The 24,922-nt window shown below is 45.0% G+C and overlaps 1 protein-coding gene across 3 annotated transcripts; it reads right to left on the reverse strand.

Moving 5' to 3' along the window:
• Positions 1–1,000: 1,000 nt before the first annotated feature.
• Positions 1,001–18,857, reverse strand: SETD7 (SET domain containing 7, histone lysine methyltransferase). 3 transcript variants are annotated; one of them, XM_086611612.1, is made up of 8 exons: positions 18,818–18,857; positions 13,050–13,179; positions 7,904–8,105; positions 6,059–6,248; positions 4,311–4,392; positions 3,151–3,268; positions 2,685–2,842; positions 1,001–1,697 (listed from the first exon to the last, which is right to left on the reverse strand). In XM_086611612.1, the coding sequence occupies exons 1-8, from the start codon at positions 18,855–18,857 to the stop codon at positions 1,517–1,519; spliced, it is 1,101 nt and encodes a 366-aa protein (XP_086467738.1). In that variant the 3' UTR covers positions 1,001–1,516. The 3 variants fall into 3 exon arrangements, with proteins under 3 accessions (XP_086467738.1, XP_086467736.1, XP_086467739.1); XM_086611610.1 differs by having other exon boundaries at positions 1,001–1,721; XM_086611613.1 differs by lacking the exon at positions 18,818–18,857 and adding an exon at positions 10,722–10,906 and having other exon boundaries at positions 13,050–13,089.
• Positions 18,858–24,922: the final 6,065 nt, after the last annotated feature.

Below are 24,922 nucleotides of genomic sequence, written 5' to 3' on the forward strand. Positions count from 1 at the left end.
CGCTTATGTTACATATATACAAACTTTTTTAAACTACAAACATGTAAAGAAAGTGTTGCAAATGCATTTGAGTTTTTCCTAAGCTGCTAAATCCAAAAGAGAGCATCAGAGTCCCAGAAGGGCTCTGGTATCCAGACCGAGACGATACATTATTTCTCTCTTATACAGCATTAGGCAAGACCGGTACAGTATCTGAAAAAATGCACAACAATTTCCCTACCCCTGAAAAACCCCGGATCACAGCCCTGCAGATGAATATTCACAAGCCCCCGCTGCTGGCTGCAACAAAGCTATGGATTGACTGCTGTTTCTAAATATGAGCAGTGAGTGATGTTTTTACATTCATTGTTTGTCTTTCGAAAACAATCTTTTCACACTTTTTTTTTTAAAAAATCCTATTTTGATATCTCATACTATATTAATTGACTGCGTCTTCAACCAGTACTACTAAAAGACGGCTACAAGGCTATATTCTTTGTCAAACGAACACGTACAAAAGATACAGCTCTCCTTAACCGAGTACTACAGCCTGCCCTCAAACACGCACACCTCCTGAATTTAGGAGAATTCAGGCGAGATGCAAGCATCTCATTGCTAGAATTTTCGCCTTGAGAACTGGCCGCTTTAACAGGTGAAACACACAAACCAGCTCATGGACACTAATGCAAGTAACGTGCTTGCCTTCCAGAACACGTACTTCTGAAAGTCCTTCGAAAAGTGAATCCGTTTTCTCTTTTCAGGAAATCTTCATGCAAAGAACAGCTTCGTTTGCGTGTCAATCATAAATTAAATAAAATAAGCCAGCCGTAAAGGCTAGATAAATATTAGGTTTGGACATGTTGCTATACTATTTAGAGAGCCACAGAGACCAACACACAGCACTCTCACGTACACACACAAGCCTTTCCACTAGTTAGAAAGGATTTTCTCCTGCAAAAGAGGATTTGTAGAAAGAACAACGTTCAGACAAGAGAAAGGGGAGTTAAAACCCAGCCTCCTATATGCTAATAAATAAACTGCTCTATTGCAAGATTCAGATCAAAGGTTTAAAAAGGCAAAATTATGCTACTATTAGAGAATATCAAAATATTACTGTTATCATCACAAGTGGCATATATGCAAAATGCAGTTGCACAATAATGCCTAGGCAGATAGAGAGCAACACTAAGTCTGCCGACTAAAAGTGAACGATATACCCATTTTAGTTTTCTGTCTAGTCTTTTGGCATCTTTGCATATGGTGCAAAAGCAGAAGCTACCAAAGAATATCACGTCTCGTATAGAATATTAAATAATTTCTCCAGATAAGACTGGTGCAACGCTAGCTAATTTTAAATCTGCTATGAGTTAACACAGTCAAACCTAGTTAGTATGCAAGAAACTTATCTCTTAACACAGAATGCAAAGTTATGATGCAACGGCATGAACAATCCCTGGTTGTCCAGTTTTCAGTATAAAGGTAGTGCATAGATCCAAGTTTCTGTTTCAGTTTGCTGAACGGAGGAGCAGCTTCCATTTCACTTTTGCTGGGCAGCCTGGAAAGCTTTCAGTTCCAGCTGGTACCACTCCGGTGCTTCTGGCCCGTTTTGCCCAACGGGGTTGTGATCATATCCGTAAGCCACTGTTAACTCTTCATCCTTCTCCACAGCCCTGATGGTACGGATACACTTGATCGGCCCAAAACGAGGATGAACAAACCTAGACGAAGAATAAACACCTTTGCTAGGCTTAGCTGTCAATTCAGAGATTCTGTTAGCCCCTCTCACAGTTTCAGAAGTCACTCACAGTTCAGAGTAATATCACATAACCTGGTATCAGATGAGCAGATTGTTTTGAGTCAATCTTATGAAGACTCAAGTAATAAGGGCAAAAATATCAATATATTAAACCAGCTTTGTGTAGCTCTATTTAAAGCTTTCCAACAGTCCTGCAACAGTGCTTGTTTGCAATAAATAAATAAAACAGAGTTAATCACTGCCACGTGCCTTGGGCTTGCAGTGGTAAACATCTACATGGCAGGAAAACAGTACAGATTATAAGGGAATGGAGAGCATGGAAAATTGCTTATCTTAATTTCCTCAGTACAGGTTACCTACCAAACAATTGTAACATACTTGTGTATGTTATAACATCTTCCCCCAGGGTCCCACAGAAAAGGGAACTGTCTTATTTAATCAAGGAAAACTATTTTCTACACATGCATCTCCACAGGTCTGTGCGTTTACACATCGGTATGAAAACATTTACACCCTTGAACACACGTACACATCAAAAGCTTCCTAGTGCTCTGCACCAACCACAGAGCAGCAAGATGCTTAGTTCACGAGTTTCAGAAATGACAGTACATTTGATAGCACTGGTCAAGCACTTCAGCAAATACAGTGCAGTCCTAGCCAAGCTAGGATTGAGAGAGCTGTGCTTACGCGTTTTAGAATCAAGAGGCAGCTCCTAAAGTTCATAAAATTAACACAGTTGTAAACTTCAAGATACTCCATGGTGTAAGTCCCAAGAAATACTAAGCACCCGCAATGTCAGGGTCCAGGGCAGCAGAAACTCCTCCAGTGCCTGGATCCATCGCCTCCCTCCCAGCCCCACTGGCTGCTCCTCATTCGGCTGCCCCCAAACGCCCCGAGCCCAGACTGCCGGGGCTGTGGCTTCCACTCCGAAACACAGGAGTCTACTTACGGATCATAGATGCAGTTAGGAGTGAAAGAATGGTTGGCCTTATGCCCCAGCGAGGCACAGTACTTGGCGGCGTGGTTGTAGGGCTCTGGCACGTCTATGACTGTTTCGTCATCCAGGGATATTGTATTTCCATTGAGGGCCCAGTCTCTGCTGTCTACCTAGTTTGCAAGGCAAAAATCCAGTGTGTGTGTGCACGCACGGAGGAGTCAACTTTGCCAGCAGTTGGAAAGCAAACATTCAAATATATGCAACTAAAGCATTTCTTTCCTGAGTGTAAGTCATTAAAAAAATCCCCACACCACCATTTTTTTAATATATTTTCATAGGTGAACATGCACTTTTTTTCAACTAAACTCCATCATATTAAATCTCAAGGGTGGGAAAGGGGTGGGTGTAAAATCCTACTATAAGAAGATGATTTCAGAGGAGCAACGAAAATTCAGACTGACTTTTTTCTCTCCTTTACCTCCTGGTGTGTAATTCGCACTCCGTTGTAAAAGGACATAACTGTACGGGCTTCTGCGGCTATTTTCGAAAATAATCCTTCTCCAGCACTGGAAATGAGAGAGACATCAACATACACCCTACAAGGAAAAAGGGGCATGGAATTAGTGATTGCCTACAGTTTTCATTTGCAAGTAGTATTATCACAACACCACTGGCATAACTACTCATACTTCAATAAAACTAATAATTCAAAGGCTCCAAACACAACTACTTCTCCTTCCATACGTTCTATCTATTTTGGCAAAATGGAGATTTGGTGGGAAAAGGGAGCTGATTTTATCTATTAGTTTGATTTTTTTTTTTTTTTTCCAAAGTGCCCATCTGCTATTACTTGGTGATGTCTTCAACTCAGGAACACTCTCAACAACACACCAGAATCTCCACTAAGCTGAGGTTGCTGCTGTGTACATGCACAGATGAGTAAGAGTTTTCAAGGTGAAGGCCTAGATCTTCAAGAACTTGATGCAAATTTTATTATCTAAGTATTTCAGAGTATCAGAAAAGGACAACAATCAAGGTATCTACAGAGTAAGGCCTCTTAAAAGTCTAGGTAAGGCATGTAATTGTGGAATAGTCATGGAAGAAATATCACTGACTGACTAGGATGAGACAATTGCCGAGGAACGTGTTTTGACATTACAGGGTTGTCACAAACAGTATCTCACTTTCCTCCAGCTTGATGATTTACTCTTGTCACTTCACTAGATCTGTAGAGAGGGCAGAAAACTTTGTGCAACACACACCATCCAGCAAGACACACTGAATGCAGCGCACTGCAACCTGAAGCTAGTTACACATCTAGAAAACAGGGAATGGTGTACTTTTTGCTCAAAACGTTGTAGATGTGGGCTATTAATGGAGTCCAGGACTTGACTGAACATGTCTTTGAAATGCTAAGAAATTATCCTGGTTTAATCTGTTAAAAAGTATTGCTGTGTTCCATCAATTAGAGTGCAATGTTATGGTGCGAATCAGAAAGAAATTTAATTGAGTCAAAGGCTGACTGATGGGCAGTGAAGGGTTCCATTTCACAAACCCTTTGCAAAATTAGGCCCTAAATATCTAACAGCAAAGAAACATGGACAATATCGACAGAAGGGAGAAGAAAAAAAAGCCCACCTCTCTGACTCGTAAGGGTCAGGAAGAAGTGCATTTGTAGAAATGCAGGATGAAGTAGATTTGTCAAAACTGTATACTGGGCCTAAAAAAAAAGCCAGAAATCAACAAAGGAAATAAACTAATTGGCAATACTGAAAGCATGCAACTCTTAACTTAATCAAGACATTCAAAAATTAAATTTTAATGACTGCAAGAAATAAATGTTATGCTTCCAAAAAAGGTATTAAGTAGAACTGCACCTGTAAAAGTTTTTCCGTGAGGTATCGTTTCTTGATTATTTTTTCCCCTCAACATACTAGAGTAGCAGTATTACCACAAAAAGGTGATACATATATGTTCTTCAAACTACTAACTTTTAAAGGAGGACTGGACAGTCTTTCAAAACTGACCCTTCCCGAGTTTCTAATTAAAAAGTAAAGCACAACTTAAAAGGATATATTCAATAACACATTAATTATAAAAAAAAAAACTTGGACTATTACTAATATGAAATGCTTTCTAGTCCAAAACCTGAAGATACTTCAGGCAGGAGATAATGTTCAGTAATCACAAAGTACACTTGCTACAGGCACTTATTTCCTGTCATTAATAAGCAACTCAGTGGTACAGCTCTAATTACATCCTTACATCACTCTCCAATCAACTGCCAGAGGACTATCTGGGAGTAAGATTAAGATGCAGGTAGAAATAAGACAGGGAAAAAAAACCAAAACGCAATATTATAAAGTTTGATAAAAGGCCCTAGTCCCCAGTGTCCAAGATCTGTTCTGGCTGAAGGCAGCTTCCTCCAGAGTGCAATTTGATCCCACGTACAAAGCACAACTGTACCCTCTCAGAAACTCTCTTTTAAGCTACGTTTTGATTTGCTATCACAACTGAGACATTTAAAAAACAGAGTCACACGCATTTGCTTCTCAACACCTTTCACTGAGGTTTATGTTCTTATTTCATATCAAGTGAGACAATCTCCGCTGGCAAAACAGTAAATGTGTTACCGCAGACCCTGTTTATTACTCATGGCCCTGCCAGTAGCTTAACCCACTCACCTCCAAAACATCACGTACACCTCAGAGCAACAAAACTACTCCAGAACTACAGGCTGAAGGCACCACCACCCTGGAGAAGGAGCACTGGGTACACGGGTCAAAGGCACCACCCTGATCTCAACCATTTCATAGCCACTTTCTATCAGCAGGACCAGACAGACCGAAGGGTGCCAGTGAAACAGACTGTCACACAATAACTGAATCCAGTTCACTAATTCCAACCTGTGGGTCCTTTCAGTCCTGTAAGGCAGATGCCAGAATATTCCCAGCGCCAACACTGACATGCGCAAACCCAACTGACAAGAGCTACAACCAAACCTCCCTCTCCACTTGTAGTTATTTTACTAACAAAACATGTGACTAAACATGTTACTAACATTCACATGTCGAGCAGGTTTTCCTGCTGGCATGGATGGCCAAGAGCAGAACTGCACCCACCGGCACACGAGGGATGGGTTACAGAATGCAGATCAGCAGCACCACCGCATGGGTCACTTCATGTCTGTTCCCAGAGCATGAGGATCACTCCACGTGCCTCTCTGCCCAATTCTATAATTTGGAAAAAGGGCTTCTCACTAATAGACTTCTTATCTCATGGCAGCCAGCCTTGAGAGTCTCTAACAAGGAACAGTATAGAAACCAAGCTGTTTGCAGCAAAGAGCTGGCAGCCAGAACACAAGTTTCTGTGTTAGCTGAACTTACTGCCTGGTACTACTTCAAACTGAGGTTTCCCATCCTCTACAGATGTCAGAGTTGCCAGTTTTGCTTCTATCATTTCTCCATCTATGAACCTTCCGGAATACGCAGTCTTTCCATCAGGATACACATAGGCTATTTTCTCCCCAGTCATCTCCCCTTCTTCATTCACTTCTCCCACAAGGCTGCCTCCATCCTGAAAGAACGGGCAAGAAAGAAGAGGCAGAGCATTTAGTTATACTTTACCATCTTCAGTAAATGAGAAAGATTTTTCCCCAACTTTTTCAAGAAGCAATCTAAGCTACAGTAAGTTCAGATGTGAGATTATGAAAATGAGTGAGAAATAGACACGTGAAGAAGCTGGGTGAAGTCATTCCAGTCAGGATAAAACCAATAAAAGAAACGAATGAGGTTTTCTGTGTTGTTTGAAAAAGACAAAACCCAAGGTCTTTCCTTCCATATGACACAAATACTGAGCTTCAATTGACAAAATTTTTATGCAAACAGTCTGTGAACCAAGGCCCAAAGCCACACACAAACTTTGTCTGAGTTTTCTTAGTATGATACTGTGCTGGAGGAAAGAAAAAATTAAAACACTGCCTTGCTCACTGCTAATTCATAGTGTATCAAAAGACTTGAGTCTAATAAAAAAAAGATTTGCTGAAAAACTGGAGAGAGTTTATTTGTCACCAGCACCCTCCAAGATGTCAGATGGCACTCAATGAGAACAACTGTTTGCTGAAAGCCATCATCAGCAATGCCTTTCCTCTATAAGCACTATATATTTTAGCCCTGGGCTTTGCCATCTGTGATTTGCCTGCAACTCCGGTTAGCTCTATTTACCAAAGTGCAGAATGAGATGCGTAGGTCAGCACAGGTCTAAACTTCAGGTGTTTATTTCAAAAAGGACAAGGAAACATCTTCAAATGATGCCCTGGAGCAAAACCAGCATGTGTGATGCGGAAACAGACTGGTTTTGATCTAGATCGCTGGGCACAGACTCTATTTCAGAGTGGCACCACTGTGTTCAGCTCCCAGGATGAGTGAGCTTCAAACATACTGTAGTAAGAAACAGTGATTCTTCAATTTGGGTAAAAATTTGTGCACATAGCATCATGCATAGAACCATGCATAAACAACTGCTTCCATGGCAAAGGTTTTTTTTAAACACATTGCATCCTTTAGTCTGACAAGATGACAATGATACAACCTCTAAATACGCACATTTCCAGAAGGTACGGCAACACTTTGTCAGCTGGAAGATGAAACAGGAGATGTAGGACCTGAAGGGTCAGCTGTGTGTATTTTATACACTAGTACTGAAAAACTGCCACTTGTTTGGCAGTGTACACCAAGCATTTGTTGATTCTAACACACATGCTTAATGGCAATAGTGAAAACCAGTAAATGAAACGAACAGCCGATGGTGAGCATTTGAAATAAATCTGCAACTAAGATATCGTATAATACGTAGCGCAGAAATAGATTGGGTTTTGACCAGCGGTTTAATCACATGCAGATGTTTTGTACCTCCTCAGTACAAGGTAAAGATTGAAAGGCTCAAGTCTAGAGTGTTGTGTAAAGCTGCATAGGAATTAAAATGAAAAAAAAAATAGTGGAGGCATCTTGCAGCGTTGCTGAATCCTGTCTACTGGGCAAACATTCAACACTGAAAAGGTTTAACTGTATGTTGGACTATCCAAAATCATAAAGCACAGAACTTTCACCCTGATTTTTGTGTGTTGACTTTTGGATAGCTGGGTCACGGTGGGCATTTGTTTCAGCTAGGGAGAAAAGAGATACGCATAATGGTGCTATTCTGCAATACAGAGAGCAGGTGGTCAGGCTTACCGGGTAATAAATCCAACAAACTCCATGTCGAATGTTGTCTTTGTACTGCCCTTTGAATATCAGCCGCCCGTCACTGTCGTACTCCTGGGCTGGTCCGTTCAGCTCTCCATCCACGTATGTGCCATGAAGGACCACTCCATCCTCGTAAGTGTAGATTCCCTGGCCTTGCAGGGCATCATCAACATAGTACCCTTCCAAAGTGCTGGTAAAGAGAGAAAGAAAACAGCAGTGGAAAACTTGCTCCTCTGCTCGTCATTCTACATATTATTGGTGCAGGCAGGCTTGAGAGGTGGGCCTATGTGAACCTCAGGAAATTCAAAAAGGCCAAATGCAACGTCCAGCACATGGGTTGGGGCAATCTCAAGAACAAATACAGGCTGGGCGGAGAATGGATTGAGAGATGCCCTGAGAAGGACTTGGGGGCGTTGGTTGATCATAAGCTCAACATGAGTCGGCAATGTGCGCTGGCAGCCCAGAAAACCAACCGTATCCTGGGCTGCATCAAGAGAAGCGTGGCCAGCAGGTTGAGGGAGGTGATTCTGCCCCTCTACTCTGCTCTTGTGAGACCCCATCTGCAGTACTGCATTCAGCTCTGGGGTGCCCGACAGAAGAAGGACATAGAGCTGCTGGAGCGGGTCCAAAGGAGGGCCATGAAGATGATCCGAGGGCTAGAGCACCTCTCCAATAAAGACAGGCTGAGAGAGTTGGAGTTGTTCAGCCTGGACAAGAGAAGGCTCCAGGCAGACCTTCTAGCGGCCTTCCAGTACCTAAAGGGGCCTATAAGAAAACTGTGGAGGGACTTTTTACAAGGGCATGTAGTGATAGGACAAGGGGCAATGGATTTAAACTGAAAGGCAGAGAACAACTCACGCTGTCCTTTCACCAGGGTGCGCTCCACAGGCACGGCACTATTCATCTAGATTACATTGCTGAGCTTTTTTTATTGGTTGGGGTAGCAAATTACAGCAGCGAATGGATGCTCATGGTCCAAGAAGAAATCCCTGCTCGAGCAGGCTACTCTCACGCTAGGATTTCCTACTTCCCACGTTTGGATCTTTCCTGACATCTCTCTGGTGAGAGGAGATGGAACTGCCACACAGGTGGACCACAACCCGCTACCAGCTCAGCGATAGCTCCCCAGCGACACGCTTAGCAGCAATCTGTACCGGATTTGCTCAAAGCACTGTCATTTCTCATGTGTTTCTATTAAAATGGAACACAGCCTGTCAAACAGAATGAGGGCTGCACTTGGATTTGAACAAAGGAACGTTTCACTTCAGTTTTGTCTTGCAAACCCTTTAGAAGGAAAGCAACAATACCTTGCAATCTGCTTTGCTTCCTTTCTTAAAAAAAAAAAAAAGGCTGCTGAGAGAAACTACACAGAATGAAAGCATAACTGTCAAAGAGCATCTACTCAGTTATTTCTTTCTCAGGTTAGAACTAGCATAAGGACATACAAACTTTAGCTTTTACCCTGGCATATTTAGCTAACAGCCAGCTGCAGCACACATGCTTCTACTGCATAATTCTTTTTCTGATGCAGACATCTAAGGTATAAGCCCAAACAGCACCTGGGAGCGCATGACTCTACACGTTTTACAAAACTTTAGAAAAAGCATTTTCAAGAGCTGTGGTAGGAACGTTTTCTCAGATTTAACTTTCTAGTTTCTAAAGCTTCACTCTGTTTTTACATAACTTTGGCAAGCTGGCTGAGGTTTCCGTGGGAAAATACACTACAGTAAAAGTCTCGATGCAAACCAGATGCAGAGCACGAAGGGGCAGAAAAACTGTTTCACTTTTTAGTCAGATGAATTTCTTGATCCACGTTGCTCCAGAGCTGCACAGACAGCTACGACACCACAGCACAGGGAAGGAGCAGAGCAGGTGAGGGAACCACCAGAAATCTGTGTGCTTACTCGACTATAGATGACATCACTTTCTCCTCTAGTTTATCAGAGATCACCAGATTTGAATTTCATTGTAGCTGGCACCACAGAGTCCACATGTAGGATTGCTCTTTAAAAGAAGCAGTCACTCAGTTTATATAATGAAACAAACCAAAAAACCTGCTTGTTACTTTTAATGGTATTAGTTGAAGTTAACAAATTGCTAAATCACAACAGTGCTTCAGCACTGGAAAAAAAATATTTTTTTACTGTAACTCAAATTTCTAGGTTTTCTTTCTTCGTATTAATCTCCAAACGGTCCATCTCTTTCTACTCCCATATTCTCTAAGGAAATGAACAGAAAGATACCTAAAGAAAGAATTCCATGTCTTTCAATCTTGCCTAAAAAGTCAGGTTCTCTAAAACTTTCATAATTCTCAGTTTTTTGAGTTCTGTTTTTTTTTCCCCCCTTCTCTCTTTTTTTTTTTTTAAAGTTCTCAAAGTATGGTGTCTGCAGCCCAACACAATACTTGCAACCAAGATCTGATCAGCACAAAGAGGAATAAACAGCTCCTGAGTCTTGCATAAACAAAATCTTTTAGTACAAACATTGCCCTACACCATATTTTTCCTGTTTACTCCTCAGATTATCATATTGAGGATAATGCAAAATTTTACTGAAGTCAAGATTTACGAGATGTACTGTCTTCCCATTATATACTAGGTCTCGAGGGGATTTAGAGCATCTACTACCTAGAGAATAAACCAATGGTAAGAGTTGGGGAGGGAGGGAATACTTACTGCAACGTGCTTCCAGGTATTAAGTCACATCAACAGACCCCAATCCATTCATCACTCGCTCCCTTATCTCTCACTTTTCCCTCCATATGGGAACATTGAAACTTTTCCTTAAAAATAGCATCATTCTCTACCGTGTTCTGGGAGATGTCAGTTTACAAGAGTTGCTCATTCAGGAAGAACAGCAGTGGCAGCTCCGTGCCAAACGGCTCTCACGCTCGCAGTTATTGCAAAGCGGGCTCCAGCACGCGTTCGCACCGCTGACAGCTCAGGTCCACCATCCAAAACAGGGAGTATGCCAGAGGGGAAACTTCTCTCTCTGAAAGAAAACGTTGGGTTTTCTTGCATTCTTGAGGGAGGAGGAAGAAACCAGCTGAGATTCCATTACGGGTTTCCACTCTCTCAAATAATCAACAGGAAGGCGGCAACTATTCCAGTAAAAGGAAAAGTTTTCGCTAAGGCGAACGAGGCAGCCAGGCAGCCAATCCTATTTCCCAACACTCAAAAAATGAGAACGCTTACACTGCTGCCAGTCCAGTGTCTGACTGGACTCAACAATTCCCAAACAACAGACTGACAGCAGCCTGCGAGGAACACAGATCCAGGAACGCTGAAACCAGCTAACTTACTGCACCAAAGCACGCAATACTGTATGGGGAGAGGGGTTTTGAGAAATTTTGGGGATTCCTTTCCCTTCTTTGTCCGTACTCAGCCTTGCCCATGGCACAGGTCATGGAAACAGCACATCCTGTTTTAAGCCAGGTCATTCTTCCTGCAACACGTTGTGACACCTGAACCATCCACTCCAGAGAGCAACTTACTCTTACTAGCTGTGTGTAGCTAGGTAAACCGCAACATCTTTAGTAACTAGCGTCACTGCTCAGTTAAGACTGCTTCAGCTAAATTAAAATAAGCTTAGGGTAGTTTATAAAAAAATCTCATTTTCCAAAACCACATTACAGCCTGTTTTTGTATATTTTCATTCTGCTAGTTCTTGAAGTCATACAGTAGGCAACTGTTCCATTTTTTTTTACAGGTTATGATTATTTTTTTTTTTTTTTTTTAAAAAGGGCAAAAAAACCCACCAAAACCACAAAAGGAAGAGTTGGCAACACCGAAACGGTACAGAAAAGGCTCAGCAGCAATCTGAGTTTTCCCACAGAGAACTGCCTGTACCCTGGATTACTTGGAGGAGTGGCCCTAAAAACAAAATAGTGGGTCAGTTTCTCCGACTGTACAATCAGTAACTGCTCTGCTGAGATCATCAACAAGCACAGAAGCATTATGTACATGTGTCCATAGAGACGTTGTCTGCCAACTTAAAAAAAAAAAAAAGGCCATTTTAGAGAGGTCAGCTGCTGCGTAGTACTGATTTTCAGTTACTCACACAAGACTTAATAAGCCCATTACCAACAACAGTGGGGATTTTTCTTCATTCAAGCTTGGAGGCCTGATCAGTTTCTGCATAACTGAATAAATATATTATCTTTCTTAAGAAAAAAACCACACAATCCCCAGTATGAAGCAGTTGCAAAGGCAAGTAGAGACAAGGAGCTGACTCACGGAGACAGCACAATACCTCCGCTCCTGCTCAGAAGTTCGCTGAGCAGGAGGAGAGTAGACTCGGCACAACTGTCAGCTTAACAGCTGCTATTCATAGTGCCACCAACAGCTGCAAACCCATGAAGAATCGTGTCATTTTATACATCTGCTGCTCCTTCAGAGGAAGTTCTGAGCAACTGCAGAGAGAAACGCTGCAGTTGGGGGAAGATGTACAAGGTGTTTGTAACGAAGATCTGAGAAGAAAACACGTGCCTCGGCACAGACCAGCCCAATTTCACTGCCACAATTCCCAGTGAAGAGAGGGGAAGTTACAGGCACTCTTCTGAAAATAAATTAGGCTGCAAGCAACTTGCAGAGGATTAGGTAGAGTTTGGAACAAACCCATATTTAACTCAGTCCTTTAACCACCAGACAACTTCCACGACCGAGCAGAGGGTAAGCCTCTTTGTCAAGGTCCTGTGTCTGCACGCGAGGTCTGGCACAGGGAGCTCCCAGTCCAGCTGCAGCCTCCGTACAGGGCTACAAGACAAAGAAAGAATTCCACCTGCAGTTATGGACTTGAACTTCATAGTCCAAGTCGTTGTCAGCATGGTTACCAATAGCTCTGACCACCTCCCACTTCTTACGGTCTCTAATTAGTTCATAACTTCACTGGGCTAAAAGAGCTTGCACCGCTGTGTTCTCCTGCCAGGGATCAACTCCGGGCATCACGTTACATACAAAGCCTCCAAGCCCACAAAGGCATGGCTACAACAGCACAAGGGAAAACTTTCCAGCCACAGTTTTTAAAGAGAAAGCTTATCCAGAAACTCAGCAGCATACTATCAATGCAGATTAGTTATGTGTCACTGCAAGCACGAGGCAGAATATAGAAGAAAAATTGAAGAGTCAGCATCTACCTTCCATCAAAAAAGAAGAACTTGCCACGGCCATTCTTTTCTCCATGCACAAAGTTTCCCTCAAATCTGTCTGTCGATGAATAGGTGACTGTACAGAATCCATGTGGCAATCCATCATCATCTAGGTGTCCTGAAAAAGTCCAGATGAAGAGCAAAAGAACACATTAAACATTATATAAAATTGCAAACCTATTATGATTATGTTGAAGTAATGAAATGCAATAGCTCCCTAGTACAAAACAGTAATCCGCATCATAATACTTCTGTTAAGAAGAGTGATCAGAGATTTAGTACAACTGAAGTCTGTACCCATGTAACACAGTTCACTTAAAAATAAAAAGAGTCAGGATAAAAGACAAGAGACGAGAGACAGGAGAGAGAAGAATAAGCAAAAAGGCATGTTTCTAAAAGAAACAAGGTTCATACTATTCTAACTTGTGTTAATATACGTCCTCAAAAATATAATAATTCTTTACCTAAAATATATATTTCCTGGTTAGAACAGAATAGATTTAGACTTCAAACCACTGAGTAAGAAAAGGTTTGGTTTTCCCTTTTGATAAATATGTGTCTTACAACAATGTGGGTGTGCCACCTCGTAGCTACAGCCACAGGAATTTAAAGAAGTAAAAGCATGTAATACCCGTAATTCTATGCCCTTGCAATACATCAGTCAGCTTGCTATTTAACATTTTAAATGCTGCTCTCCAGTGCCTTTCTGTCGTGTTCACATTACATTCCCCCATGCCGTTCCCTTTCCTAGCTGTATCAGTTTTCCCCATTACAGCTTTGCACATAAGGAAAGTCGAGGGGCAACATGCTTGGATCCTCATCTGCATGGGTCAGTATTTTACAGAACACAACTGGCCAACCCTGATTAAGTTAAAGCATCGTAAGGCTCCTGTTGCATCCCTATCTGCCTCTTCGAAGCCAAAAGAAAACAGAGGAAGAGCGTTTTAATCAACTGTCACTGTCTAGTTTACCTGTGTGAGCTTGGAGTCCTTAGCACGGCACTGGTGGAACACTGTTCCGACTGCGGAATGAAGATGCTCAAGCTCAGCGGGGCTGCTTTCAGCACAGCAATACACCAGGTGCAGGTGTAACAAGCTCTCGTCATGGCATTGTGGCAGGTATAAATTTTGCATAAAACCCCATGAATAAATAAAAGCTAGTGTACATTTATGTTCTTCCATGTTTCTAAAGAAAAAACTGACCTCTGATCCCCTGAATCTGTTGGCAAGGCATACAAAGTCCATCAGAGATGAGAGGCAGCTCTTACATCCACTTCTACAGACTCTAGGTCAAGCTCTTCCCTGACCATATTTGCCCTAAACTGAAAAGGTTCAACACAAGCATGGAAAGGCAGAAACAAATTCTAGTGTGAGGCAGAGCGATGACAGCCCAGGCTGATGCAGGCAACAAGGACTTCAGTATCACCAAACCTTGAGCACTATGCCCAGAGAGAAACTGAGCTGTGCAGACAGCCATGGGACAAGCCAGCCACCCGTGTGGCTTCAGCAGGCCATCTATTCATGGCCCTGATTGCAACAGGTCCAGAGGGTTCTTGTGGGGACAAAGGTACCCAGAAGGCATATGCACACCCATGAGTTCTTGTCGCATCACTGTACGCTAATGTTTTCTTGGGACGCTTCACAGCCCCCCAGCAACATGGCAGACAGGGCACGGTAAGGATGTGGGCCAGCACCTGGTGAAGAAGTCCTCTCCTATGAGGTGTGTGACCTGCCCTAGCCTTTTCGTACCAGAATGGTTGACAGAAGAACACCCTATGGCACAGGGTACTTTATCAGAATATATTTCCAAACTTTTGTCTATCTCAAAGTAAAATTTCATTTAAAAAAGAAAGGAGACACACAAAGATAGAGGAAGGGGAAAAAAAAAAAAAAGAGCTAAGGAAACGTTCCTCAAAATAACCAAGTAAGGTTGTGCAGGTTTATTACCCATCTCCTGTACTTGTTACAATAAGTATGGAAACGCAGCTAGAAAGGTTTACAGAAGAAAATAATGGTAAGATAGCTGAACTCATCCAAGGTCCAGGATTTCCTCCTTCACTCTTCCAACGAGTGCTCCCCGAATTCCCTCTCACACCTGCTTTGGCACTTGCCCAGCACCCTCTGCAAGCAGTGCAAGTCACTAAGTTGGCAGAAAATTCTTCCCTTTGTTGTTTGCTTGCTTGTTGGGGAGGCTGACCTGGCATTCCACTGCCATGGCACAGCTGGGGGGCCAGGAGTCCTTGCTGGGGAGGCTGACCTGGCACCTCACCACCACAGCAGAGCTGGGGGGCCAGGAGCCAACATGCCCCTCTCAGGGGTAGCAACCCACCCTGCTTCCAGCTCAGCCACCTCACAAAACATCACCACACTCTTAAACTAAGTTCCCAGTCCAAGCTAGACTGAAAACAGTTAAAAGTTTAAAAAGTTAATCAAACCAATTAGACACTGCTGACTGTCCGAGCTAACAGGAGTAACAGAATAAAATGAAAGAGCAAAAGCAGAGGGAGAAAAAGCTACATCACTAAAGGCTTTTAATAATTTTTAAGATGAAGCCTTTAAAGCAGAAAGGGCAGCATGCTGCTCTCTCCAGACAGAAGAAAGGGATTTTTTTTTTTTTTTCCTCCCATTCAGTCAGGACACTCTTTTTTGTAGAAGGGAAAAGTTTTAGCAGTTATCTCAATTTAACTAAAAGGTCAGTGACATTTGTGACGTGAAAACCTCTCTTCGAACAAAAGCAATTATGTCAACATTTATGGTTTTAATTAAAGGCTTCAGTTTTATCAATATGGGAAGGGTATACTAGTGTAAGATAACAAACACTAAACAGTACCAGTTTTCCCCTCGCTATAGAAGCAAAATTTTTATAAAACACTTGGATTAAAAAAAAACCATACTGACAGTATTAGTACATTATACTATTTTTAAAAAGAAACAAAACAAAACAAACAACTTGCAACTTTGTTCTCTATGACTATTCGGTTTTGTCAAGATTTTGCTGGAATGCAAAGCCCATCACAAAAGCTGCCATGTGTATACACAGCACGCATGTCAGGACTTTTGCACAGTAGGATACAGACGATCCCAGAGATTTAAATGGTCAGCTTTGATCCGATGGCCTCTATACAGGGTCTTAATCTCAGCCATAGTACAAAGAATTCAATTCTTCTAATAGGCTAGAGAGTTTCCCCCTGTTGAAAAAAAAAAACCCAACAAAACCCACCACATATCCACCACTCCAACAAAACAAGAGACATTCAGTCTCTCTTAGTCAATAGGGGGAAAAAAGCAATTTCAAGATTAATTATATAGATGCAACTTTTCCTGCACGGCTGAAGCCTTAGGCTCTAATTCTGTTTCAGATGAAGTCAATAAAAAAAAATCCTTAATATTTCAGTGGGAGCAAAGCAGACCGTACGGCTTCCCTTGCTCGCCTTTCTCCTCCATTTGTGAAAATAAACCCCAAATGTCTAAACGTATTTTTAAGTTATTGTAAAGCCTCACGTTTGTTGCTTCTTTAAGGGTCTCAAGATCTCCTCTTAAGGTCAGGCCATGAACTTTTCGGGAAAAGGAATTACACTACTAGGGGCTAGTTCACAATGCAGTGTGATGGGGCCACTTACCGAAAACACCGACACAGGCAAACCAAAGAGAAAAGCCCTTTATTGTCAGTATTACTATCACTTATGATAGATGATCACAGTGTGCATCATCTATAAAAGAATCTGGCCACAAAGATGCCAGATAGATGTTTTAGGAATATAGGAATAATAACAATAAACCAACCCCAAATAATAATAGGAATAATATTTATAATAGTATTCATTTATAAAAATAGGAATAATTAGGAATAATAACAATAAATAAACAAACAATCTAAAAGTGCTGATTTCTGTCATATTTCTGATTTCCTTTAGGTAAGTGCAAAAACACCCAGCCAGCCTACAACAACATCCTGCTCCGGTGTCCCTCAAAACCTCATACTTTCATATACACTGCTGAATAACAAATGCTTAAAAAAAAAAAATCATTTCCTTAGCCCACAGAAACACTATGTAAATCCACAATACGGCAGAACGCTCTACCCGTGGTATGAGGGTCAAAACCATGACTCGCTGCCCAAAACACAACTGCAACCCATAGATTTGAGGAGCGGAAAGAACGGGACGGGAAAAGACACATCTGTGAGGGCACACTTCATCCATAGCACCCTGTATTTGTAGGATCTCACTCTCCTCACAATCACGTTTCACGCAACAAAGCTTCTCTTTGGCTCTGCTACCACATACCTAGACAACAAATCCAGACCCCAGCAGTGGCTGCTGAGCTCGCATCTGTTGTCAAGCTGAGCTGCCGCGCTCGATGTCTTCTTCAGAGAAACGTGCTTCCAGGCCTAATCCTCCTGCCACAAGACACCAACAGCCCACCACCCAACCATGAGAACTACTGACACCTCGTCACAGGCAGCTCCTTACTGCGTCTGTTTCATCCCAACGACTGGAAACCCAGGACAGCTCCTTCCAGCAGGACCACACTGCATGAGGAACCCTGGGGCAGCGGGCACTTTGGCGTACAGCTGGCGCGCTCCACCTGAGAGCTGCACACGGCAAACCCGTACCATGCCAACGGCGTGCCATCGAGTTGCATCGCTGCGTGTCGAGGTTTCCGTCAGCAACGCCTTCCAGAAGTGCGTGCCTCTGGTTTTAAAACTCTGCACGGGTTAGTTCTCCACTGATGGAACTCTTGCACAAACAGGGGTGTATATTGCCCATGAGATGGGCCTTCCTCGACTGCATGACCACACTTATTGCCTCCAGCTGCCGTTTTCTTTTCCCTTTTCCATTGGCACTAACGTAACCGGAGCCTCTGAGAGCGACTGCTCCCGAGCTGCCGGAGTATTTACCAAGTAAACAGGTTAAACCTCGACACACCAACCATCTCTGAAGGAGCCAGCTAAGCCGCGGGAGGACGGACTCGTCTTTCCCAAGCCCTGCCACCACGCTGAAGGACACGGCTTCCCAGGGTACGCGGTCTGCAGCCTGCTCGGCGGCTCGGCCGCCGGTGCCCGGCACGAAGAGCCGGGGCAGCGCAGCCCCGGGACCGTGCCGCGGGGGAGGCGGCGGCTGCCCCCAGCACCGAGCCGGGCGAGGGCCCGCCGGGCGAACCGCAAAGGGCACCGGCTGCACGGGGCAGAAAGTGCGGGCTGAGTGCTGCCGCCTGCACGGCGGACACAAAAACACGATTCATTTGTGGTTTTGGGTTGCTTTCTTTTTTTTTTCGCGTTAAGAGCAGAGTAAACGTCACCACCAGGTTCGGGGGCTGGAGCCTTCTACTCGGGCTCGTACTGCAGCGGTCCGAGCGCTCCGCTGCGGGCGGTACGCCAACAGCACGGGGCTGGCACCGGCTGCGGGCTGCCCCAAGCCAGACCCGCCCGTGCAGCGCCGCCGGAGCCGCAGCCCCGTACCGGCGCCGGGCCCGGCCCCACATCACGGCGCTGCCCCCAGCTCCGGCAGCCCTTCCCCCCCCTCCCACCCCCCAGCCGCCGCCGGTCACACAACGCCACGTGCGCGGCGGCGGCAGGGCCCGGCGGCGCGGCCGTTGCATAAGCCCGCTGATGTCATGCGCTGCCGCCGGCCCCGGGCGCCCCCTTCTCGGGCCGCCGCCGCCGGCCCGCGCCCCCCCCCGCCCGCCTCCGGCATCACCTCCTCCTCCCATGCCCGCCGGTGCCGGCGGCTCCCCCGCCGCACACGGGACAGGTACCTTCCACAGTCTCCTCCAGCGTCTCCTCGTCGCTGTCCATGGCGGCGGCGGCAGCGGCGGGCGGGGCGCAGCCGCGGTAACCCGGCCGGGCGCGCCCGCGCCGCTCCGCCTTCCCCTCCGCCCCGGAGGGAGGAGCCTCCTCATAGCCCCGCCCCCGGGCAGGGAGGGGCGGGGCTTGGGTGTGGCGGAGGCGCGCGGCGCCCTCCCGGCGGCGGCGGGAAGGGGGGTTCGAGGCGGACACCCCGCCCCCCCCCCCCCCGCCTCGCCCCGCACCAAAATGGCGGCTGGCGTGCGGGGCGGCGGCGGGAAGGGCGATCTCGGCCAGGCGTCCGCTGCCCCAAGTCTTTTCCAGTGGAAGCATCACAGGGAGCGCAGATCCGCGCCTGACGCGTGCGGGATGCGCGCGGCGCGGAAGCGAGCGCCCGAGGAACCCGTTCGGTTTCTGCTGAAGGGTGTTCCAGACGGGGCGCAAAGCAGCGCTGGCGGCAGGAAAATCCCGGCCCGCCCGGCACCCTCCGTCTTGTGCGGGGCTATCCCGGCACCCCCGGGACTGCTGCTCCGCGCTCGCACAGTTCACCTCACAAAGTAGACCTCCTCATGGAGCCCCAACAAGCACCATAACACCGTTTCTCCCTCGTCACCCCAAAAACCGCTCCGCTGCTCTTGGATTTAACTGCCAAAACACACAGGCTCTTGGATGCTAGTTTGGCAGGAAGGGTGACAAACCCAGGCAGCAGGTGCAATTTGTGAGCTTTTGACCCCAGGGGACGTGGGGATGGTGCTCCATCACCATGTGCCTCAGTATACCGGCAGGGACCTCACTCCCCACCACAGCTCGACAAGACACAGGAATCACCTTAAAGGAAAGTCAGAGTGTTTCTAGGTCTTCCAGCCGGCTGTCTTGGGAGCGCGGGAGGCATCTCCTTCATCCTACCGGAGGTGACCCAGACAGTCGGGGGCTGGAGCACGTGCTCTGCGAGGTGAGGCTGAGGGAATAGAGCTTGTTCAGCCAGGAGAGGAGACAGCTTCGGGGACATCCAGCAGCATCCCACCAGCACTTACAGCATCACTACCGAGAAGACAGGCTCTTCACAGTGGTGGGAGGGCAAGAGGCAATGGGCATTACTGAAAACGAGAGAGGTTCAGGCATGACATAAGGAGAAACTTACTCCCCGTAAGGACAGCCAAGCAGCATGGCAGTCTGCCCAGAGAGGTTGCGCAGTCTCCATCCTTGGGAGAGTTTAAAGACGGACCAGATAAAGCCCTGAGCAGCCTGATCTGACCTCAGATCTGGTCCTGCAGTGAGCGGCAGTTTGGAGTAGAGACCTCCTGGGGGTCCCTTCCCACCTGAAGGACTCTGAGTCTATGCTGAGTCAGCCATGTGCTGCCAGGCAGTGCTGCTGAAGTCGGGGACAACATCATACAAGGAAAACGGGATGGCTACAGCTTAGCGAAACCAAATATCTGTAGAAAAAAAAAAAAGTGTCTGCAGAAGGAGAGTTTGGAAATCTTTAAACTGGAGAATAATGAGGTTAGGATTTGACCTAATTGACATGAAAACTTATAAAATATTAATCTCTATAGCTTTGGAGAGGATTTGAGACTTAAAGAAAGCTTGAGCAGAACAGAAGGGCTTGCTTCTGTATCATAGGTAGTTAATTTAACTAAGGACAGTCGGTTTGCTGTTTAGGAGAGAGGATTTGTGGTTTGAAGCCACAATACTTTAAACAATTCTGATCTCAACCCATCAAAAAGGAAACTGAGGCATAACAACAAGGCATAGTCATTGCTTTCCTTTGATCTGCAGGTTTACTCTGCAGGTTCCTGTCGTGCTCAAGCACAATATTACTGTGCTTGAGCACGACAGGAACGCCTATACAATGTTTTGTTTCACTAACTGTGAGTCTCTGAAGCGATTAATTGACACTCAGAGCATACATGGTGTTAGAGTTACCAAAGGTGATGTGCTTAAGCTGTTAACACATCGGGTGAGCAGAAAGGAGACAAAGTTATGGGGCTGGAGCTGGAACACGCGGTAGGTACCCTTTTCACTAAGAGATAACAAGAGTTCAGAAAGTACAACAGAACGCAAGGAAGCGGGCACTGCTTTGACCTACACATGAAGAAAGTGCAGATCAACAGGACCTTTAAACATGGTCGTATGGTGGGTGCTCACCTGCAGAAGCTCATCAGGAGGTGGGACAGCAACATTCATACTAAAAGCACACCCTCTTCCCCTACCTTTTGCCCCAAATTGCCCAGTAAAAATGCTAAGGTTACAAGTTCTCCAGCTACAAGAAATACCTCTCCAACTACAAGGTGCCCAGCTCTGTGTACAAGCTCTTCTCCTGCCTTTAACTGCAAAGCCACATACTCTTTTTTCCAGAGGGCCCGTACCTCCGTACCTTTCTGTATGACTACAGGGCTGCCTTTTGCCCTGTTCGTTCCACATACAGCCTCGGGCTTTGCTTATTCTATTTACTATTCCTCACTGCGTACAAGGGTAACACTTATGAGAGCTTCCGCTCCTCTCCCTCCATGGTACCCAGCTTCCTCATACATTAATTATCTTATTTTTGCAGCACAGAGATGGCACTAGACATGTTATCATTTCTGCAGTAGGAGAACTAAGAGACTCGGGCTAAAACTATTAAAGTGTCTGGTAAATATCAAGTACCGGATTGTTGTCAAGAGTTCTTGGCATTAGACAGCATTTCATATGTTCAAAGCATCATTTCCATTAACTTCAAATGCAGCTGTAAGAACAGCATGGTGACACTGAATGAAAATGATGCTAAACACACTGTTCTAGCATGTCACGGTGGATATTAAGAAGTGGGGAAAAAATTAACTAGAAAACTCAGCTTGCACCCATTACCCAGAGCCAGGCTGCTGCAGAAGAGCTCATCCATCTGCTGAGCTATTCCCAAGCGTCACTTGTGGAGCAGAAAACAAGTGGCGATCAGCTGCGAACCGTGTGGGCCAGCCAATGTGCCCACCGCTGAAGAAATCCCAAGTGAGCACTTAGTGGGCTGCAGGGGATCTCATCAGTTCAGGCTTCTTCACTTGCTTTGGCACATTGCAGAGGCACCTCTAGGCTGGTGTTCAGCTTTCTGAACTGTCTAAACAGACGAGCAGCCATGTTGAGACTCACGGTATGTCTTCACATCATTAAGTATTGTTTGAGTTTGTTCCAGCTGCCACAAACTGGTTGCCTGTTTTATTTTCTCCTAAGCAGGGGCCTGATGCTGCCTTGCCCTCCTTAGATATTAACTCTGCATCCAACAGTCTAATCTTATTATTGTTTATGCAATCCCTTGCCTTACCTGTTATTTAATGCCAACCTCTGGGAGGAAAAAAAAGCCTAAATCTCCCTGCACTACTCTGACTGTGGTAAGGATCCTTTGGAATCAAGCACGTGACCATGTAATGAAAGGGAGCAGCAAAACACACAGAATAACGTAGCGAGGCAGGACATACAACCTCTGTTCCTTTACTTCCTTTGCGTTTCAATTTGGAAGAGCAGTAACGTTCTATTTTAATGTAAGTTTGTAAAACTCCTAATTAAAACAAGGTCACAGAATTAATGCAGGAGCTGGTAGCATCAGGACATTGTCACTCACAGGCAGGAGATGGTGGGGCAAGGAGGAGTAACTTTTGCAAAGGGGCCTTGGAGCTGCTTGCTGAGAGCAACAAGAGGAGTCCAGAGATTTGGTCTTTCTAAGGAGATTTTGGAAGGAAGTGTTTTTTTGTTGATTTAAAATCTCTGCTTATCCCCCTACACAGGACACTGACTGAGGAGCTGGGCAGCAAAAAGCATGTGTACAGCTCGGTGCTGTGTCCAGTCTCACCATCAAGTCCCCGGGGACTTCCAGGTGGATTTCTCTCAACTTATACTCCCAAGACTTCTTTTTTGTATTCAAGGGGGGAGGAAAGTCACTCAGCCTAAGGAAAAGTAGAAGATTATCTCTGCAGCTGAGCAATGTTGAGACACAGATGCGGAAGAGACAAGTTTGTGTCCAAGTTGTTTATTCTGAATGAATATTGATTTATTTCCTTGGAAATATTTCCCTTGATAGGAGAGACTGACAAAGCATCATCCTGAATGTCCAATTTTCAGGACACTTCTTTACAGCCAGGTTAATGGAGGTTGGGCTGTTTATTCATAGGTTTCACCTCACACTCTCTGGGGATAATTTACAGCTCTTGCCTCCCCCGTGCCTTACTAGCTGCTTTAGGTAGTTTACCTGGTTCAGTAAGTGTCATTTGCAGGTGTGAATTGTATGAGCAGCCTGAGCTCACCAACTTGAAGAATTTGTGAGTGATTGCCTGTCAATAAGTTGTATTGCTTCCCATTGATGGAGGAATCCAGAGAATGGATGCCACAAGAAGAAATACATATACGTTCTCAAATTCTTTCATCGTAGTATCGTAGCACGCACAAGCTATGCTTAGGGCTTGGACTATATAGGTGAATATACTGCAGGGTAGAGGCTCTGTGCCTCATACTGCTCCTAGAGTCAAATGCCATTCTTCCTAGCAGCTCCTCAGTATGGACAGAAGGCTTCCCTCTGCAGCTGAGCGCTCTACAAAAGATCACTGTGCTTAAGTGACGCTCCTGAGCAGATGGCCTGTGGTTCCTAGTACCAACATTATGCATCTTTTCTCTCTGGTTTCTTGCTGCAGGCATCAAATACTAAATTCATCTGAGATGGCTACTGAGGGTATCAGAATTTTTCTCTTCTGTATTTCAGTTCTCTCTTTTCTTGGAGACAGTGGCGGAATAAGGCAGGTAAATCTCACAGTACTACAAAAAACTGAGTTACTCTTGAGATTCTTCTTTCCTTGAGTCTCTTTCCAACAAAAAGTGTCTACATGTTGCTATATCCCAGTCACTTGACTGCCTGTAACAAACCCTCTAAACTCCGAGAGGCATTCACATTAAGTAATGGAATAAACGGTGAGGAAAGTTTCCAGTGCAAAGCTGAGTTTGAACTTGTAGGCCGTAAATTCTCATTATGGCTCATCAGTACAGGAAGCCTTGTGTAACAGATAAGGTTTCCTTGATGCGTGCATTTCTTACTATTCCCTTCCCTGGCATTTGAAATTACCTCTCATTGGAGAGGTTTCTTGTCTTTCCCAGCCTTTCGAATACACGCATTATCTAGAAGCCGTTCTGTTTCCTAAATCAAATTCCATCCTAATCAAGTAGCTGAAGAGGCTCTGCATCTGCCGGATGACGTACACAAACCACAGCGTGTTGTCAGTAACGACATTTGAGCTATACTCTGTTCCCTTGTTTAGCCTGGGAAGCTTTTAGTACTCTCTCACAGGCCACAAGAATTTCGACTAGGTGGGAGCAAAACAAGGAATAAGGTGGATGGAAGCGCAGGAAGAGGCTACACAGACTGGGGAAACCTGGTGGAGAGTTCTCTCTCAAAGACAGGGAAGGGGTGTGTCTTTCTGTTTCCACAGCATCACTTTACTAAGTTCACAGATGGGTTTATGCACCTGATTTACGTTGCAGCAAGTTGTCCCATGTCTAGACTTTTGAGAGAGACAAAGCAAAAGGAAACGGGAGCACACGCACCTGAAATTTTGAGAACAAGCTTGTTTGAATCCCGTTTCCTCATCAGCCAAATAATTAGCGGCTGGCTCCACATAGTGGTTTCTCATGTAATTCCACTGAGTAGGGGTTTGGTATTTGGTGTTTTCTCTCCCAAAATAGCACCGCATTAGTCTTCCAGTGAAGTGGCATTTGCAAGCGTGATCAGTCTTGCAGCCTTTGTCTTTGCAAGCCTCTGAACAGTGGGACAGGGAAAACTGTCTGGAGCCCTTCTTGGCCACTGCCAGTTCCATTGGTGGCTGGAGAGATTAGGGGTTGGAAAGATGGCTGTGTTCTCGTGCACATCATTGAGTGTGATATCAGGTGTCTGCAGAAATAGGGATAGCGTATCAGTGGGTGAGTTTGCCCTCTAATACTTTTAAGGGTGCACTGAGATTTCTTTAATAAAAAAAAAAGCAAAGAGCTAAATGTATGGAAATATTATACCAACCCAAGTCTGTGTCTGGCACTTAAGAAATAACCATGCACATCCCAGAGCC

Source organism: Tauraco erythrolophus, chromosome 5 (genome assembly GCF_009769465.1).
Source record: "Tauraco erythrolophus isolate bTauEry1 chromosome 5, bTauEry1.pri, whole genome shotgun sequence".
NCBI lineage: Eukaryota > Metazoa > Chordata > Aves > Musophagiformes > Musophagidae > Tauraco > Tauraco erythrolophus.